General features: G+C 49.8%; 1 protein-coding gene across 22 annotated transcripts in view; it reads right to left on the bottom strand.

Annotated features, from left to right (window-relative positions):
* The window catches only part of PTPRF (protein tyrosine phosphatase receptor type F), a 389,399-nt gene that overhangs the window by 69,240 nt on the left and 301,624 nt on the right, over positions 1-18,535 (bottom strand). For all 22 annotated transcript variants that reach the window (XM_075759629.1, XM_075759626.1, XM_075759638.1 and 19 more), the window contains 4 exons: positions 6,133-6,402; positions 2,746-3,327; positions 2,063-2,196; positions 889-1,033 (listed from right to left, as the gene is read on the bottom strand). In XM_075759629.1, coding sequence (XP_075615744.1) covers positions 889-1,033; positions 2,063-2,196; positions 2,746-3,327; positions 6,133-6,402 — 1,131 coding nt within the window. The remainder of the gene's footprint in view (positions 1-888; positions 1,034-2,062; positions 2,197-2,745; positions 3,328-6,132; positions 6,403-18,535) is intronic.

Below are 18,535 nucleotides of genomic sequence, written 5' to 3' on the forward strand. Positions count from 1 at the left end.
AGACAGACGGTGCTAACCGAAATGTCTTTTTTCCCCCTTTTAATGCTCTTTGCATAATGGCAAGCCCAAAAATCGTTAGTGAAAACGAGCTTATCGCAGGGCCCTTTGATAGCTCTAATCTGCTTATGCGCAGCACTTTGAGCTGCCAATCAGAGCAATGCGAACTCCTGCTCTGTGATCACACGGGGCAGAGCGAGGATGAAAGTGATATTGCCTGGGTCACCTCATTATCTAGCCTCTCTATTAACTCGGCAGCAGCTTGTTCTGGTTTCCCCTAGTGCTGCAGTCCCAGAAGCAGCAGCCTCACTTACTCACACAACCCAGGCAAACAGCCGCTCTCCCAAACTGACTCCTCCAGCTACCTGACAGCCACATCTGGCCTCCAAAGATGCCTCACCTTGCAATCAAGTATATGGACCAGGGATGGACTCCTGCGGAAGCAAGGCAGTTGGAATGGGGAGTGAAGGGGTGAAAATCCAATGGTTTTGGAGACAGTCACATTTAGAGCCAAACACCCATATGCTGCCTGTCCATACAGCTTCTCTGCATGGGAGTGAATTCATAGAGATGCACAAACCTACTCAAATCAATCTCTTCAAAGCAATTTCCCAGCCTGTTTCACTCCTCCATCAGTTTTTACGAATCTACCCTTAGGGACAGACAGCATGCTCAAAAGGATACGAAGAAAGAACTTACCACTTGGGTGCACCCCCTCTGCCAAAGAGCCCTGATCCAAAACCCCAGCTGGCTTTCCCCATTACAACCGTTAGCAAACTGTACGCTGGCATGACCCAAAAGGGCAGAGGCACTGAGCTACTCCGTGCCCAGGTGATGGAAACTGGACTGCTTTTGCTTTGTCTTCAGAAGTGCAGAGTGTCAGACACTTACTGGATTGGGCAGTTCTGGCTTCGATTGTGGGGGTGTAGACTCCTACTCCCAGCTCCGAGCGGGCACCCAGACGGAACTTATACAGCGTGTCTGGTTTGAGACCTTCCACAGCATACGAGGAGGTTGGGTCGAACTCCACTTTTTGCTGGCAAATAAAGGGAACCACAATTATTTGGTGTAGTTGGAGAATACAGAAAAGCTGTCGCTCGGCTCCCAGCGCCAAGGGAACAGACAGCCCCATCACCCATTCTGGCCCCACAGAAAGTCACAGCCATGCTGCCAAACAGGCTGCAGTCCTGCAGGACTCCAAGGCATGGAGCTTCCTGGGTGAAATACAAGGACTCTGGTTGGAAGCAGACCTCTCTGAAAGCCTGGCTACATTGCCTGGTGTCCAGACTGCACTCACTGCCTGACAGCTTTGTGGGAATGCTGGGTGTAGCTATACAGTTCAGACGAGGGGCACAGGACATGAGTTTGTTTCCTCCCAACAGTGTCTGCTTGTGAAACAGAGTAAAGCTCTTGCCCTGGAGTAGTCGTCATCTCTAATGCACCTGAACAGTGCTGGTAAAGGACTTGTTTTGCTCCCACTTCACCTGGAGGGTACTTATTTCTGGCAGCTCTCATGCCGCTATAAACACAGGAGGAGGAGAGGACCAGGGGACACTGCGATGGCACAGTCCTCATTGTGCTGCCGTGCAGCCAGCACTACATTTGATATATTTAGAGCTGCACTTTGTTTAGGAACCTGACAGTAAACGTGGAAGGGCTTTCTCTAGGCCACCCTCAATCTGCTCCTTAAGTGTAACCAGTCCTGGAGCTGCAGTCACATTTTGGAGGCCATTTCAGACCCATGCGGAAGCCCTACTGGCCTGCATGACTGTTTAAAGGCACCAACAGTAAGGATGCCTCAGGGATGGTGTCATGGTATTCTGGAGCCTTTCCAGTCCCAAACCAGTCACTAGCTACTTTGCTGGGCATCAACAAGCACTGCTGGGGTCACTTACACAGAAGCCAGACAGAGATTGCCATACTCCTATCACACACCCATGAGACAGAAGAAACACGGAGATGAAACAGTCCCGTTGCCACCCCAGCTCAAGCAGACACCCTTCCCAAGCTGCTGAATTGTAATGTCTGGCCCCAAGTGCTGCTGACGCACAGGCAGGATCCTCACCTGAGTGCCATCCTCCCCTTCCCAGTACAGCAGCTCGTATTTGGTAATGCGTTCCTGAGAGGCAGGCAGCCATGTCAACAGGATGCGGGTATCAGACTCTGCTTCTGCCTGGAAGTCAGCTGGCTGGGCGGGAACTGGGGACCAAACACATGGTTAGTGCCAGGAGGCAGATGCAGGGAAAGGAGCCGCATGCCTTTGCAGAGTCTGTGTTTCACCTTGCGAGGATCCTCTTTCATTCCTTCTGCACCCTCCCTTCTTCCCTCTCTCCTGTACCGTGCTCTTGGAACAACATAGGCAACAAGCAAGCACCTCTGGGACCCAGGCAGGTAACTGTGGGAATTGTGCTTGCTTCCAGCCCCTGGCTGCATCCCAGCTCCTTCCTTACACACATGTACTCACACCCCAGAAGGCCCCAGCACAGTTGCATAGGTTCATGCCCAGGACCTCATGTCACACTCTTAGCCATCATATCCCAGACAAAACTGTGGGGTGTGTTACTTGTACAGAGATTGATACCAACTCCCCACGTCAAGCTGACAGCTTAAATCTGATGGCTGTGGGGTGGGGATGCCACTCTGACATGTAACCATTTGAGCACCAAGTGCAGTTGCGATGCAGACAGGCAGCTGAGCCGCACATTACTGGGGTGGACACAGAGCTGCAGCGCTTCATTCCATACGTACCCCCTTGCTGTGTTTTGACCTGGATGATGTCCGAGGGGGGCCCGTCGCCCACCGAAGTAAAGGCCAGGACGCGGATGCTGTATGTGGTCCCTGTGATGAGGCTCCCCACGGTGGTGAGGTGGCTGTCATCGGTGTTGTGTTTCTGCCACATGCTCAAAGGCAGATGCGAGTCGGTGGTATAGTAAACGCGGTACCCTCTGATCTGTCCATTTGGCTCCTCTGGCTGCTCCCACTGGACCAGCATGGTGCTGGCGCTCAGCATCCGTGCTTGGACTTTGAGGGGTGGACTTGAAGGAGCTTGTTCTCCTGTCCGGGCCTCGACCAGCTCACTGGGGGGACCCCTGCCAATGTTATTGACCGCGATGACCCGGAACTCATACTCTGAGAAGGGGCTGAGCCCACCTATGCTATAGCGGGTTGTTGCCACACCATCCACCTCCTGGAACTGACCCTCCAAGGATTTGGGCTTGTACTGGATGACGTAATATGAAATGGGGTCAGAGTTGCCTGAATCCCAGGTGAGGGTCACACTGGTAGCTGTCGTTTCAGTCACTAATGGCTCTGTTGGAGGTTTTGGCAGTGCTGCAATTGGAAGGCAGAGAAGTGTGATTTAAATAATTCAGTCAGCTCAAACCCTGCAATGTGCACGGGGATAAAAATGGAGCTGCCACCTCCCATTAACATTCTTCTTTAAAAGGCAGAAATCATTTCATACTCTAGAACATGCATTTTTATATTACCATATATTGCTTGAAGTGGTTCTTAATGGAAGGATAAACAGAGCAATCATGTTATTAGACGTGCTTGACGCACTTACCAGCAGCAGGCTAAATAAAGGTAATTCAACAGGGATGCAGGAATGTTTCTGTCATGGGGGTTCAGCTGGCAGTGGGAAGGTGCTTGCTGGGCTGGGCTGGCCCCAGAAGCCAGGTGTACAGCTGATTTACAAAGGGACACAGTAAAGCAATCAGAGCACCACAAGTAATCTGGAGCTATGCTCCTGCTTCCAGAGAGACAGCATCTTAGGCCATAGGGAGTTCATGGACAGTGCTGTTAGATGGGTTGATGGGGGAATGCCTTGTAAGTATTACAGTGCATGCAGGAGGGATACAGCCAGAGAAATTACCAACTTTCACATCCACTATTTCACTGGGTGGTGTGTCAAACTGCAACCAGACAATAAACTGTTACACAAGAACTCTGTGACACTGACATCTCTGAAGTGTTAATGAGAACGCGACTACTGCAAGCAAACATTTCCAGATTTGCCATTTTACCAAAAGAACAAACAAAGAGAATGAATGTGAGAGAGATTTGCAGAGTACACAAAACCTTTAAGACAATGACTGAATTAAAGTCTACAGTAAGTTTAAACCTGCTACGAACCACTCTAGTTAAAGTGATTAGTGACTTGTAATGCGGCTGTGCTTGACGAGGAACTAGGAAAAATACTCAGCCCAAATTAAGATACTCAAGCACTTCAGTCTTTGGCAAAGCCATCAGGTTTCCAGTTTCCACATGGTTCAGCTGAGGAGGGCAGGCTCTTTAGCACAGGAGCGTGCCTGCTCCGAGTGCCAGGGAGGATGCCTCTTCCAGTGCAACATGAATACTGCAACATAAATACTGAGAAAATTGGTGAGGGCTGAACTGGTGTGGGATGGAAGGGCATGCAACCCACACCCAGACACCACACCACTACCCGTGGAGGACTCAGGGAGGGCAAACGCATCCCGCCCAATAGGACAGCCTGAAGCCACACAGCTCCTAGAGCATCCAAGAAATTGGCAGCCTCCCTGAGGCTTTCAAGGACAGAGGACACTCATCCACACTTTCCTTTGGAGAGCTGCAAGCTTGACTCTTGCCAGCCCCTGGGTGTGCAGCCTCCATGTAAGCAAGGAGCAGGTCTGGTACCTTCACTGCACTTACTGCAATCAGCTCTGTGTCATCTTGCTTCTCCTGTCTGCCCTGCAAATGGTCTGCTTTCCAGCAAGCACAGGAGAAGCCACACTGGGTGGAGGAGTTAGGGACAGAGGCAGTACAATATCCAGAATGAAGGTGCAGAAAAGACAGAGAAACAAGGAGGAAGGCAAAGGGCTAAAGGAGCTGAGCAGACCGCTCCCTGTCCTGGAGGCCTCTGCAGTCCTGGGGTGTCAGCCAAAGAGGGAGCGAGGCAAAGCTGTCTCAGGTACAAAGAGTTAAATACTGGGAACCATGAGTGCAATGGTGCAGTTCCTACCTCCTGCCTCCATGTCCACATCCAAACCACCTCCCCAACATGCCTCTTTTCCACACACTTTTGGGTAGGCACTATATAACCAAGGCAACACTGTGCTCTGTAAGAAAACAGGGGCTGGAAAAGGTACTGACTAGCAGGGACTGTGAGTGAAGGGAGCGATGTGTGGCTCAGGTTAAAAGTATTCTCTGACTAGCACCAGGGAAAAGAGAATTTGCTGTTAATCTCCAGGTCAGAGAGGGCTAACACTCAATTCTGTGATTTGTTCAAGCAGGAACTTGGTGCTAAAGGTGGCCATAGTGCAGGAGGGGGCCTGCAAGAACAGATGGACTCAAAAGATGACATATCTGTGGAAATGTGAGCTACAAATCAACTGCAAGGACAGGAGGAAAGGGATAGTGTGATCTGTTCAGCCTCAGATGGGAAAGGCAGGACACATCCTTCAGCCTCCTGCTAGGGAGCTGCCTGGGTGGGCTGCCCTGTACCCAGTGGTCAGCAATCAGCAATAACGTCCTCTCTGGGACAAAGCTACCTGTGAAATGGCAGCAGGAAGCATGCCCTAAGGACAGCAACAAAAGAAAAAGAAAGGAAAAGAGGCAGAGCAGTTAGGGAAAAAGGAAAATTGACAAAGGAATATGCAACAATTTTAAAATGAATGCGTATAGCTCCTCCCTGCAGGGTGGGGGGATGCTCATTCTGGTGAGGCCCACAGACACTACACATTGCTGGGATTAACCTTCTTCTCCTGCCCTTACTGCAAGAGGACATCTCTGTGCAAACAGCTCTCTGACTGCAGACATCCACAGACCCCTGCCCCAGGACCTCTGCCGCTGTACTGAGCTGATCCTGCTGATGCATGGAACAAGCCAGAAATTGCTGAGATGAGCACCGACTCAATGAGATTCCTTCGTGGCATAACAGGGACCCAGCCTGACACAAGCCTGTCTGCCATCATGACACATGTAGGGAGAGAGGAAATGACCTCCAAAGCAAATATTATACTGTGAGCAGGAAAAAACAAAGTTGTGCGTTTAGGAACCTCCCTTGCAAGGTGTAAAAGCGACTGCGGTCAGTTGGCTGCACCCAAAAACACTTTGGCAAAGGGCTATACCATTGAAACTCAAGTAGGACCACCACGAGAAATAATTCCTTACCTTTGACAGTGATCTGGGCTGTGGCTTCGATCATGCCGAGGGAGGAGATGGCCACGCAGGTGTAGTTGGCAGACTGCATGATGTTATTCAGCTCCAGGACGTTCCTACCAACGGGCATCTCATCCTCTTTGGTCAGTTCCTCCACACCAGCCATCCACTTCACATAGGGCATTGGAGCACCTACTGCCACGCACGTGAGGTTCACGCTCCCCCCAGGCATCACCTCATGGTTGCTCGGAGGGATAGAGAATCGAGGAGCAACACGCCGCACTGCAACAAGGAGGGGACAGCTAGTAGGGTCACAGAACCAGCAGAGAGCACTCAGTTGCATTGCGGGGGCACGTGAGGGGGGTTCAACGTTTTTGCCTGTCTATCCCTTGGGACAGATAAAATGAAGTGCAAAAGCTGTTCACTGCTTTGCCAAATTGCACACACTTTGCTCTCCTTCCTTAGCCACTGGCATCTTATTAGAAGAACTCATTAAGGGATGGCTCAATCCATTCCCTCCAAACATAGCCTTTTGAAATCATATTACTAACATGAAACATTCCTCCATTTAAATTACATCCCTTTAATTAGAGAGCATGCACAAATGCCAGTCACACACTCTCTCTGTGCAGGGCCCACTGAAGCTCTGCAAAACGGAATTACCTGCTCAATTTATTAGCTCTAGAGTAAAGCAACTCGTCCCCGAAACCTCGCAGGGTCTGGGCAGGAGCAGCAGAAGGGTTTCTTTCTGAATTAGCACACGTGTGCTGCTAAATAAAATATAATTCCTTTCAAAATGTAACTCAGGTTCTACCTTGGCTCAGAAAAAATAGTCACCAGAGCTGCATGACATTGTCAGGGCCTGAACAGATCACCTTGCTGGGCAGGAGAGAACTAATCCTGACAGATGTGAGATCATATTCATTTTGACAGAAGAGAGCTGGGCTGGCAGAACCCTTCCCACCTTTGTGGCAGCACTTCGGGAGATGTATTCCTCCTTATTTCATTGCACAGCTTCTCTTCATATCAATCCCTTGCTGGGTATTTCATTCAAGACTTATTTGTAAGCAACTCTCAGCTACAATAAAGCTCTAAAGCTGCCTGCCATATGCATTCCCGTCAGGAAAATGACACTGAGAAACGAGGCCCCTTCTTCAGGGTTAGTGTTATGGGCCTATTTAAGCAAGGGTAGAGAAACAACTGTGCTCGGTAAATCTTTGTCTCCTCTGGGCAAGCTCATTTTAGTCTGTAGTTAAAAAGGGAAACTACTTGAACGTGTCTCGCCCAGAAGCCCTGCTCTCCTCTAGCCTCCTCCACTGGAAAGGCAGCCCCAGAGCACTGGCTAGGTTCCCAACTGACCAGCTCCCGAGGACCCTCTCGCTGCCGATTATGCTCCTCCATCAGTGCATCGGGCTGGCGGAGCAGCGAACAGCCACAGCGCTGGGGGAAGGTGGAAATCGAGCAGGAGCCTGAGCGGTGCCAGCTCACAACACGCCGCAGGCACGACCCCGGCCCCACGGGTGCTGAAGGTCCGGGGGGACACGGCTCTGCTGGCTTGGCTCCTGCCACCATGACGTCTCCGCAGACGATGAGGCTGCTGACAGCCCGGCGAGCCGCAGAGGTGTCAGCTCTGCTTGCCAAACTGACTCTCCCCAAATGAAATTTCACTAGTGTTCTCTTTGATGATTCATCCCCAAACCAACAGGCTTGCAGAAATAGGCTGAACACGGAAGCCCCCACGCTAGCATGTACAACAGAGCTGAGACTTCGTGATAAATTAGACAATACTGTCAACATTGTGTGTGTACTACACATCGTCTCGGTGACAAAACAGGGCTAATTAGCTCCTTACCAGCCGGGGAGAAGGATAACTTGCTTTGCTTTTTTTTTTTCTTTTGAATGTCTAAATCCAAAGTCTTGCTGGTTGTTTCTTTTAATCAATTATTAAATCTCCAATCAATAGCTACATGAATGATCGCCAGTGAGGTGTTACCTGACTGATGGGGCAGCGCTCCCCAAACGAGACAGAACTGAAAGTGTACTCAAGTGCTACGCAGTCATGAAAATACGGAGTTAACCTGATGGACATGGCAATGGTTTAACATGATGGCGTGTATTTCCAACCAAAGCATCCCAGCACCATTCGTTAAGTCAGGTTTCGTTTTCCAATGAACATGGCGTCGAATTATTTCAGGTAGGCTGTTCAAATTCTGTCCCCATCCAAGGACCAAACCCACCCACCCCCGCTGTATTAAAATAAAAAAAGAGCAAACTTTGAGGATAAAGCCATAGATGTGCACAGATCACTCACGCACATGCACCAGGCAAACAGGCTGGCAGGCACCGGAGGTCACTACAGAGTCGGAGAGAAAGCGGTGTGAGGGCAGGACAGGGAGAGGGAAGGTGCACAGGAACTCATCTACAGGGACAGGGGAAGACAAGAGACTGGAGGATAAGAGTCCATGCAGGAAGGTCAGAGCCCAGCATGCACAAACAGATTTTGACTCCCAGCCCTGTGAGACCAGAGGCAGCAGAGCCCACTGCAAACCCCCCTGCATCCCGCACTGTGACCCCGTGTCAAGCACTGCTTTCAGGGTGCTCCTGGGGCCATGCTGAGCCCCATCAGTGCCATGTCCCCCTTGTTGTCCCCTGCAGAGGCAGCGCCTGTGGGCACTGCAGCCCGCCCTCCCCAGGGAAGCCAGATGCCAACTGCCCCTTGCTCCCCTCTGGACAGCACAGGGGAGATGCACTTCAAAGGGCCTGGGGGCTCTCTCAGCAGCGCTTTGCAGGGTGAAGGGAAGGGCTGAGCCCCTTCAGAAGTGGCTCTACCCCGTCCTGCCCACAGAGAAGCAGCAGAAGTGGCTACTGCGTCCATGTGCCTAGAGAAGGGATGAATGGCAAGGAAGACTCTCCTGTGGATCAAAATGTACAAGAGGCTGCAGCATTGCTGACCTCAAGACGGGCCATGCCTCCTGCACACTGCAGCCTGCGGCATGCCAGGAAGCTGTGCAGGGTCTCAAGTCTCAAGGCTGGCAACAGATGAGTGGTCAAACAGGCCTCTGCGGTGTATTTTTGCAACCCAGAACAGTTGAGCTGGCCTCCCCTCGTTAGCACACCGGCAGAGCTGCTAAGATGGGTTTGCTGCTCCGCACCGGAGAGCAGTGGTGCCCAAGGCACCGCAGCTGCTAAAAATGGATGCCACGTGTAGGGGTCAGCTCTCAACACGGGAGGCGGGAGGGGGTCAGGGCAATGCCTTTGGTGAGAGATCTGGCCCAGACGATACTCTGGCAGGAGCATGTGCAAAGGAAGAGACAGGCTCCATCAGCCTCCCATCCTCTTGAGAGATAATTGGCAGCTTCTCGTCACAGTCAGTATGGAGGGAGAAGGGGAGATGCTGTCAGTTAGCATTAGCGAGAGCTGGCAGAGCTCTCACAGCAGCTTGCAGAGCACCATCAACACATTCCTCAGGCTCAAGCCAGCGATTTAAGTCGCTTGCTTCTCTAGCATAGGAGTCTGGTAATAATTTAAATCAGTACAACTCCTCAAAAAGCAGCATTCTTAAAATTTCTGTCCAATTTACAAGTCAAATCACAGCCCATGATGCTACCTTAAGTGCTCCAGAAAATTTTGTTGTTCTTCATTTATTGCAGCAATGAAATTTCCCTTTTTATTACAATTTTCTTGACAAGAATTTGCAATTTTTTTTTTAAAATCTTCTTTTTGGATAAGTATCAGAGAAGGTGGTTTGGAGGTTTTGCAAGAACAGCACAGGGAAAATTGCTGTGAATATTAAAATGATTTCAATGGACAATAGTATAATTCAGAGGTTTAGTTAAACCAGCAGACTGTCAAAAATGAGATTCATTGTCATTCATCCCAAGAACAGGCATCATAAGGGCTCTGCGCTGCTCCACTATTCAGCACGCTTCCCCGTAGAGAGTGTTCCCTGGGAAGTGAAGTGAAACCCCAGACGGTGAGCAGTGCAGCACAACCTGAGCTGGTGCCCTGGATCCCACAGGACAGGGAGAAAGGACAGTGTGGAGACTGGTTCCCCACTCACTGGGGGGACCGTGGGGAGGAAGGAGGGGAGCAAGCAACACAACAGCCACAAAGGTTGAGATTGAGAAATGTTAATAATTCAGCATGCATTAACATGCACATTCCTTGCCTTGAGAGCAAAGAGCATGAATCGATTGCCTGGCTCCTTTCACCACAGGAGTGGCTGTTTCCTAACGTCTCAGGTTCCCTCTGAGGGTGACGTTACCCCCTTGGAGAACCAGGAACCCCCCCTCCCTGCTGCTGTCTGCAAGAGTTGTAAGCTCTGAGCAAGGGCAGAGTGCTCAGGGCTCACAGGCCGGTGCTGTCAGCCCCTCTCTTGTGTGCTGAGACACTGGTGGCAAACAGCAAGGCTCTGCTGGAAACACAACAGTGCCAGGAGGACTGCCCATACTTCTAAAACCGTGTGGTGCTGCTAGGGAAGGGGAAACCAAATTGCTTTTACCTGCTGTCTTGGCCACAGCACAGCTGACCACACGACAATGCTAACACCCCTCCCTCAAGTTTGCAGAGATGCAGGGACCTCTATTTGCCTGCTTCTGGGTTTCCTTGGCATCTGCTTAACTCTGGGTTCCATCCTCCCCATCCCAACACCCCCATTGTAGGCTCACTGGGCGCTGCCCCACGGCGATGGAGAGCCGTGCCCGTGATCTGCACACTTCTCTGCTCCTCTCTGAGGCAATCCCAGCTGCTCTGCTCCTGCACTACTGTCCTGACATGCTCTCCCCTTTGCTCTTCCTCTGCACAAAGGAAGAGCAGTCTGAAGTCCCGTCCGCTCTGAAGGAGGACCAGTGCTGCCTGGGCTGTGCTGCTCCCCCCCGGCCCCCAGCACATCAAAGGCAAGTTTGGAGGGCTGTGCTCTAATCTCCCAACTAAGATGAGTAGTAGAGAGTGAAGCAGAGGCACCTCTTTGAGAGGGTAAGGCTGCCCAACTTCACTACTACAGCCAGGCAAGCTGGAGGATCCGTGGTGCGCGGGGTGTGCTCGTGCCCTTGCCACACTGCTACCCTGCCCCAAACTCCTGCTTTTCTCAGGAACCACCTGCTCAGAGTCTGGAAGGAGTGAATTTAGGAGATATGCTCAAACATGATCATCCGTCTGCATGGTTTACTCATCTGTAGACACCTTTCATCTCTCCCTAGTGCTATCATTTTAAGGAAGGACTTCAAATGGAAAGGCAGTTGCTGGAGTCTCACAATCTATTGACAGAATCAACAGCAGGAGAGGAAAAATTGGAACCAGAAAAAATGCATTTACAGTCTAATCTTGTGCTCAAACAATGCTGTACTATTTATGCTCCCAATGCATCCTTGAGTGCTGACATTTTATAGACAATTTCCAAAACAGGGCCTTGCCATTTTTGGATTATATTTCAGCTATAACTTTTAGGTCTAATTATTTGCGCTGACAACCACATATAAAAGAGGATATATCATTACAGTGGTGCAGCACTGGAGACACATCAGCATTCAGCATACTGACATACTAATAGCAAAGTAAGGGAGAGCAAGATTGTGGAGCTATGCAATTTGCATTCACTCTCTGAAATTTCTCTGATGAAAATAACACAACATTAAGGAGGGGAATAAGCGAAAAGATCCACTGTATCAAGATAAAATAACTCGTTAATAAATAACCTTGTAGCAGTCACAGAGCAATAATTAAATGCATGGGTGAGCAGTACACAGTTTTAAGTAAAGCTGGAAAAATGTAAGATGTAATTATCAGTGCCAAACAAATTATAAGCACGGCAAATCCCAATGGAATATTTAGAAACTAATTTCTGGCTTCACATTAAATATTTGTGTACGTGGGTATTTTTGGTGGGGTGGGAAGGAGGGGTCGACACAAAGAATGAGAAATTATCTGCTCCTGCTGGTTTATATCCATTCTCGGCTGCCTCCCCTCAGCTAAACCATGCGGCTAAAACGTTTAAGTGCCCTGTCAAAGGTTTATTCTCCAGAGGTGCCTGAGCCATCACAGCGGTGCTCCAAATTCACTGAAATCTGGGAGGCTTTGGGCCTTGGCTTTAATTTCGTCTCTTTTCTTCCTTGTTCTCATTTTTCATTATTGTCTTGGGCTCAGGTAATTTTATCCTCTACGAAATCTATTTTTAGAGGGTAAACAACAAGGGCCCCGTGCCTCAGTACAATCGAAACGAGAGCACGTTCCAGGGAGAGAAATGGGAGCGAAGTCAGTGTACTGGAACAACTGCTATGACAACTTGTTAAAACTTGTTCCAGTGATGATTATAAGATCAACTCATGCAGCTGTCTGATGGCGTGTGTGAGAGGAACCAGGGTCTCTTCCCCGTGCCACCCAGGAGCAGCGCCGGGCTGGAGAGCCACTGCAAGCATCACTCTCCTCCAACGTGTGCGGAGGGACGGACCCCCATGGTACCTGTTCGGTGAAGGAGTCATCTCTGGAAACTAGCTCAGGACTTCTGCCAAAAACACCAGCTTTACTCAGCATGAAATCATGAATGCCTCAAGCTAGGTCTGGAGCTAGATTTAATTTAAAAGCTGGAGTCGCCTTCACTACTGTCCTTTATTCACCCCTGGCTCTCTGAGGGCAGCAGGACAGATCAGGGCAAAGCACAAATCAGGTTTTGCTGAGTGGCTACGAGCTCCTGCGCACGTCGCCACGGGCCTCCTTGAGCCATCCTAGGTAAGGCTGGGGCCACTGCCAGAGCCCCCTGCTCTCCCGCCAGCAAGAGAAAGCCCCAGCCCCAGGGAAGAAAGGAGAGGCAGACCTGCTCATGCAAAGGGCCCTTGTCCGAGCATGGAGAATTGGCCACCCCCAGAGCGGAGACTGCTGAGGAGCAGGAGGCTGCCTCAGCGCGAGGGTCTTGCGTCTCCCAGCCAGCTGCCCCTGCTGCCCTGCGGCAAGGGAGGGCAGCACGCTGGGTTCTTCTCCAGCTGAGATCAAAAGTAAGCTGTTTGCCTCTAGAGAAAATTAAAACTTTTAAAGCCACAGGAGGAATTGAGGAACCCGCTCTCCCTAGCAGCTCGCGAGGGGACTGGAGATCATTCTGATCTCTGCTTCCAAAGACTGCTCTTGATCTCCGGCCAGAAAGCAGCAGCAGTTTAGAAGTATTACACCGGCATGTAGCACAGGTAATGGGTTAGAGAAGGACCCCACATACAGGAACATGCACTTCTTCCCACCCTACCTTTGAACAAAACTGCCCTGGCTGGTATTTGCATGCAAAATATATTCTGTGCATTTTAAATCTCAAGCAACAAAGGCATGCAAGCAAAGTATCAATGCCATCACCAGAGTCACAGCAAACAGTAAGCAGATTTCATCAGGCACACTGTGGCCGTGCCTGGAAGGGAGCCAGAGTCTGTAGGGCCCCCTCCCCTTTTGGGGATGGCTCTCCTCTCCCTACTGGAAAAGTCCCATCTGACGTGGCGTACTGTAGATGGATAAGAAGTGAAAAGGACCAACCTTCTCGCTGATCTGAGAGATGAAAGTTTGTTTTGTTTGATGGCAGAGTGCGATGAAGATGAGGAGGGAATAAAAAAAGACAAGGAAAAACACAGAGAGTAAAAACAGGCCAAGCTTCATCTGTCCGCACACCACTGAAACGACAAGACAAGACTACAGAGGTCAGCCATGACTTCCCACCGTGCACACACACCACTCCATGTCATGGACAAGAATGCGCTCCACTCGCACCGCTCTGGCCCGGAGGAGGGCTTGCCCCTCTGCCTCCCTGACCTGCTCACCGCTCGTCAAGGCAGGGCAGAGGGGACTGCACATCCCACAGATACTCACATGGAGGGTGCTTCAGGGGCGGCCCGGCGCTGGGCCAGATGCTGGAAGCACAGACACGTTTACATGTGCAAAACACTCACACACACACAGAGCAAGGGACTCCAGCCATCACACAGACTGATGCGCTCCCACACACTCACTCCAGCTATAAAGATGACGGCAAAGGCACTTTAAACCCATTGACCGCACACTGGGAAGAGCATATATGTAGATCCGAATTTTATCAAGTATGAAAGAAATGTTCCAAGTGGTGAATGGAAAATCTTCTACCATGAAGAGCTGCTCCCCCTCTCCAAACAAAGAGCTAAATGCAGCAGAGAGGTATTAGGCAAGTGACAGACATGCGCAGTCTCAGCTGGGCTCAGTTTCGGGAGAGCCTTATTGGTACACTGTGCTGCGAGTGAGAGATGGACAAGAAATCAGAAGGACAAAAACACCCAGAGAGAATTGAGCAGGTCCCAGTTTTTGCTCCTGCGGGAGAGACAGTAGAAGGTTAGTTGCATTTTCCTTACAGACAAAGGAGATCTTATTTCTCTAGCAGGAGTGACCTCACTCCAGCTACAGATCTGTGGCATATCAGCTGTAATCGAACCCTCGCTGAGAGAATACAGAAGTGGATTTGATAGTTAAAGACTGCTTATGAGTCACATTTTTGATGGGGAAAGGAGAAGGTGGGGGGAGGAATTTGCTTTCCAGCAGAAACACTGCAAATTAGAGAACAGCATGTGGCATTATACAGTGCAACAGTACAGTCAGCCATTTCCAGTGATTAGAGGACAGGATTTTAACCAACACCGACATGGTACAGATCAGGCAACAAACTGCCAATAACAGCTACAACAGTGGCTTACGAAGTGTAACGGAGCTTGCAGGAGAACAGCAAAACAGTTGTTTACATTTCCTCAATTGATCTGATACCAGGGGACCAGAACCAGCCAACTCAGCTTAACTGGCCCATAGGTGAAGGCCACATCCAGCGAGGACCCCCACAAAGACATCCTCAAAGCAAAGAGTCCCAGCTTAAAGTCCAGGTTTCCCCTGGCTTGCTTCAGACACCGGATTTACCTCTTGGTCCACAAAACATTAACATAAGGCTCATTTAATCCTGTGAGACCCTGCGATGGGAGGAAACCTCTTTATTGCTGCTCCCAAGTCACCATTTTATTTCCTAATCTAATGGAGCATATCACATCTGCATGGCCACAGCAGACAGCGAGGGGCTTCTGCCTTCTGCTCAGCTCTTCCCAACAGGGAGAATTTGTTTCCTGCCCTTGCCCAGGAAGGACAGTGTTTCTGGCAAACCAAGCGTACCTGTGAACAGCCGCATTTCTGGAAAGCAGCACTAACATCGCAATAGGGCAACACAAACTCCAAGTGCTGCAAGCGCAGACCAACCTGCTGCACCCCTTGGGACGGTGTGACTGAACAGCAAGAGGCTGGTGTAAGACTGGGGGATGATGCTGAAACAGCTAAGGGAACACTCATCCCTGCTGCAGAAGCACAGCAGGTGCAAAGCCTCCCCCTGCCCGTTGGAAGGGCTGACGGACCCCAGCCATACCAAGGGGACTTGCTGTGGTGCCACATGGCCTGCCCAGGGGCAAGGTGAGGGGTGCTGCTGCAGCTGGGGGATGGCCAGGAGCTTTGTTTTGGGATCATGCCGCATGAGCGTACATGGACGGAGTAGGCTCCGGCAGTGGGTTTCCCCACGTGTTGACACTTCAGATTAGAGTTGGAAAGGTGAGGAGACACATGTGAAACACACTAATTCAAACAGATTACTTTCTGGTCTGTCAAACAGGAACAAGTTTGGGGCCTGCTATTTGTCACTAATTGCTGGATTATCTCTTAATCTCTTATTATATTAGTGGCTTATGGGGAATAAAAACCAGTAGCAGGCTATTTTGGAACAGCTGTAAGGCAAGAGGGAACACCTGGGCAGAAAGTTCCCTCTCCTTTCCCTTTACTTACTGCTTAAACAGCTGCTGCTTTATCTGAGATAAACCTGATAGATGGTAAATTGAAAGTTTCATCTCCTTACAGATCCCATTCACATTCTCTCTTATCTCCAGTTCTCTATCCATGCCACTCCTAAGCTAAAAAGCACGTTTCACCAACAGGTTTTCTGCTTTTTTACAAACCAAATGACTATGAGCAGTAACAGCAAATAACATCTGCCCCCCACGCAGGGACAGAAGACTTAAGGCTGAGGCTACCCAGAGTATCCCCTGTGCAGAATGCCATGGCTCACTAGGCACACCACCGTGTTCCCATGAACCTGAGCTGCCTGGCAGCTAACTCGAACACGCCAGTCTATGTGCGAGACAAAGCAAGTCAAGTCACAGCAGAAATGCCGCCAGATAGCAAACTCCAGAAGGCAAAAACGGGGCTCCTTTTGAGATCCAAGTTGAAACAGCAAAGAAGCAAAGAGCGAGGCTGCATCAGAGATGCGTCTGCCAGTCCTGACTGTCAGATGGCTACAGCTCTCTGTAGGCAGAAATTCCCATGCCGATTGAATTTGGCTTTTACCCTGCCACAGACATACTTGTCTTATGCAGCAGCAGCAACACTAACCACAGCAGCTTGTTGCAGAAAGAGTGAGTTTGGACTTATGGGAGGCTCTGCTTTTGTGTATTCTCGGGCATTGGCTCCCTGAAACAAGGCAGGGGGCTGTGGCCAGGATACAAATGCACAGGTCTGAGAGTTTAGATCACTAGCTCAAACAAAGGAACACATTTCTAAAGCTTTTCAGAGTGGGAAGCTAATACTTTCCTAAAAGCAACAAGAAAGTTCATTATCCCAATTGGCTCTGCAATTCTGCTGGGAACTGCCAGCATCTGTCCTGAGCTGAAAACCCTCTGGTGCTATGCAAGGCATTAATATAACGGCAAATCCAGACACTTCGGAATCCAAAAGACACAGAGGGAAACAAAAACCCGGAGGGGGATGAACCTTTTCCTGCTTATCTCCAAAAGCACATCTTGTGTCTCAAGGACTCCATATAAATCAAATTTCATCCTTTACAGCTTTTAGAGGTATAGAGGAACAAAAGGACAGATTGTCTTTTTTACGCCAGATTACATGAGAATAAGACAACCTCCCATTATATGCGCTGAACAATGTTCTCATGCCACAGTGATGAGTATATTCCATCCTAGAGAGACAGACAGGATGCTCAGGGCACCCAACCATCCTTTCCCATTCATAGTGCACACACATGCATGCATGAATTCAATTAAGAGCAGAAAATCTCAGAGCACCAGAGATGGATTTCCTAACCCTTTGTGCAAGTGGATATGGAAAGGGAGGGAACGGACATTTAGTCGGCACAGATACGCAGGCCTAATTGTTCCACAGACGTCTATGCAGGTCATGTGGGGAGGAGGGGGAAATAGTTTCCAAGTCCATTTCTGTGTTGCATTATCATGCACTGAGCCACCAGCCACTCTCCTTCTATTTTCCATAAAGGCCATTTTACAAATAATCGGACTTGAGCCTTGCGTTGCAATTTTAACCATCAAAGGACTTTGCAAGGAGTAAAACTGCTAAGCTTATTTAGTTGAGTTCTGTAAAGCACATTGAAATCTTTAGATGAAATGTGCTAGCAGAAGGACAAAGAACAATTATTATTAAACCATGATCATTATAATCATTACAGCATAGCATAATGCTCAGAGAAACACTGACAGTGAACACACTTCACCCCAGGAGAAAACATAACAAAAATATTCATAGTAGTATATGGGGAAGATAAAACTTGGCAGAAGCCTCTGTATGCCTCTCCATCTCTGAAGCCAGCCAGCTCCAGCACAAGGATACACGGTCGGAACAGCAGGAGCCACGGTGCTGACTGAGCAGCAAATGTCTGCTGGTGCCAAGTGCTGCGCAGCTCTGGCCACGCCGCTGGCTGCGGTCACCCCGAGTCTGCTTACAACTAGCCGAGGTGCATCTGCCTAAACTACAGCTGCTCTGACTCTGGCTGTAGCAGTGGCTTCAGCGTGCAGCAGCACCTGGGGGCAGACGTAATGAAGTTAAAAATACTGAAATCCCATCAAAAGGAGTGCGCTTTCTTCATCAAAGGGTCATTGCGCTCTGTTGCATTGCTCTACTGCAGCATTATCTTGAGGTCAGGACTGCACAGAGTGTACACAAGGAGATCATAGCCCTTCAGACTCACAGCCCTCCTCCACTATGTACCAGCTGCTGAGGGGTAGTTACTCTGTGGCCTCTATCACAGCCTGGTTTTGCTTATTCTGATGGTCCAGGGCAGATGTCTGTCCGAAGCAGCAGTCTGGGTTATCCAGTCTGATTCAACTGCCTGTTCGTGTTTCACGTCATCCAGACACCTCCCTCACAAGTCCCTCAGGTCTCTGTTTTCTGTGATGGCTGCCAGGCCCTTGGGCACCGGCAGTGTCCCTCTCTGGTCAAGTAATGTCACCCCCACCAACCCTGACGAGAGGCAGGTTTAACGGAGCACATTGCCAGAAGTGTGCATACAGCTGGGTTGTAAACAAACGTATTCCCTGTTATTTAGCCATTTTTGAGACATCCCCAGTTTTGGTCGCTGACTGTTTGACCACTG

Source organism: Balearica regulorum, chromosome 8, assembly GCF_011004875.1.
Source record: "Balearica regulorum gibbericeps isolate bBalReg1 chromosome 8, bBalReg1.pri, whole genome shotgun sequence".
Taxonomy (NCBI): Eukaryota; Metazoa; Chordata; class Aves; order Gruiformes; family Gruidae; genus Balearica; species Balearica regulorum.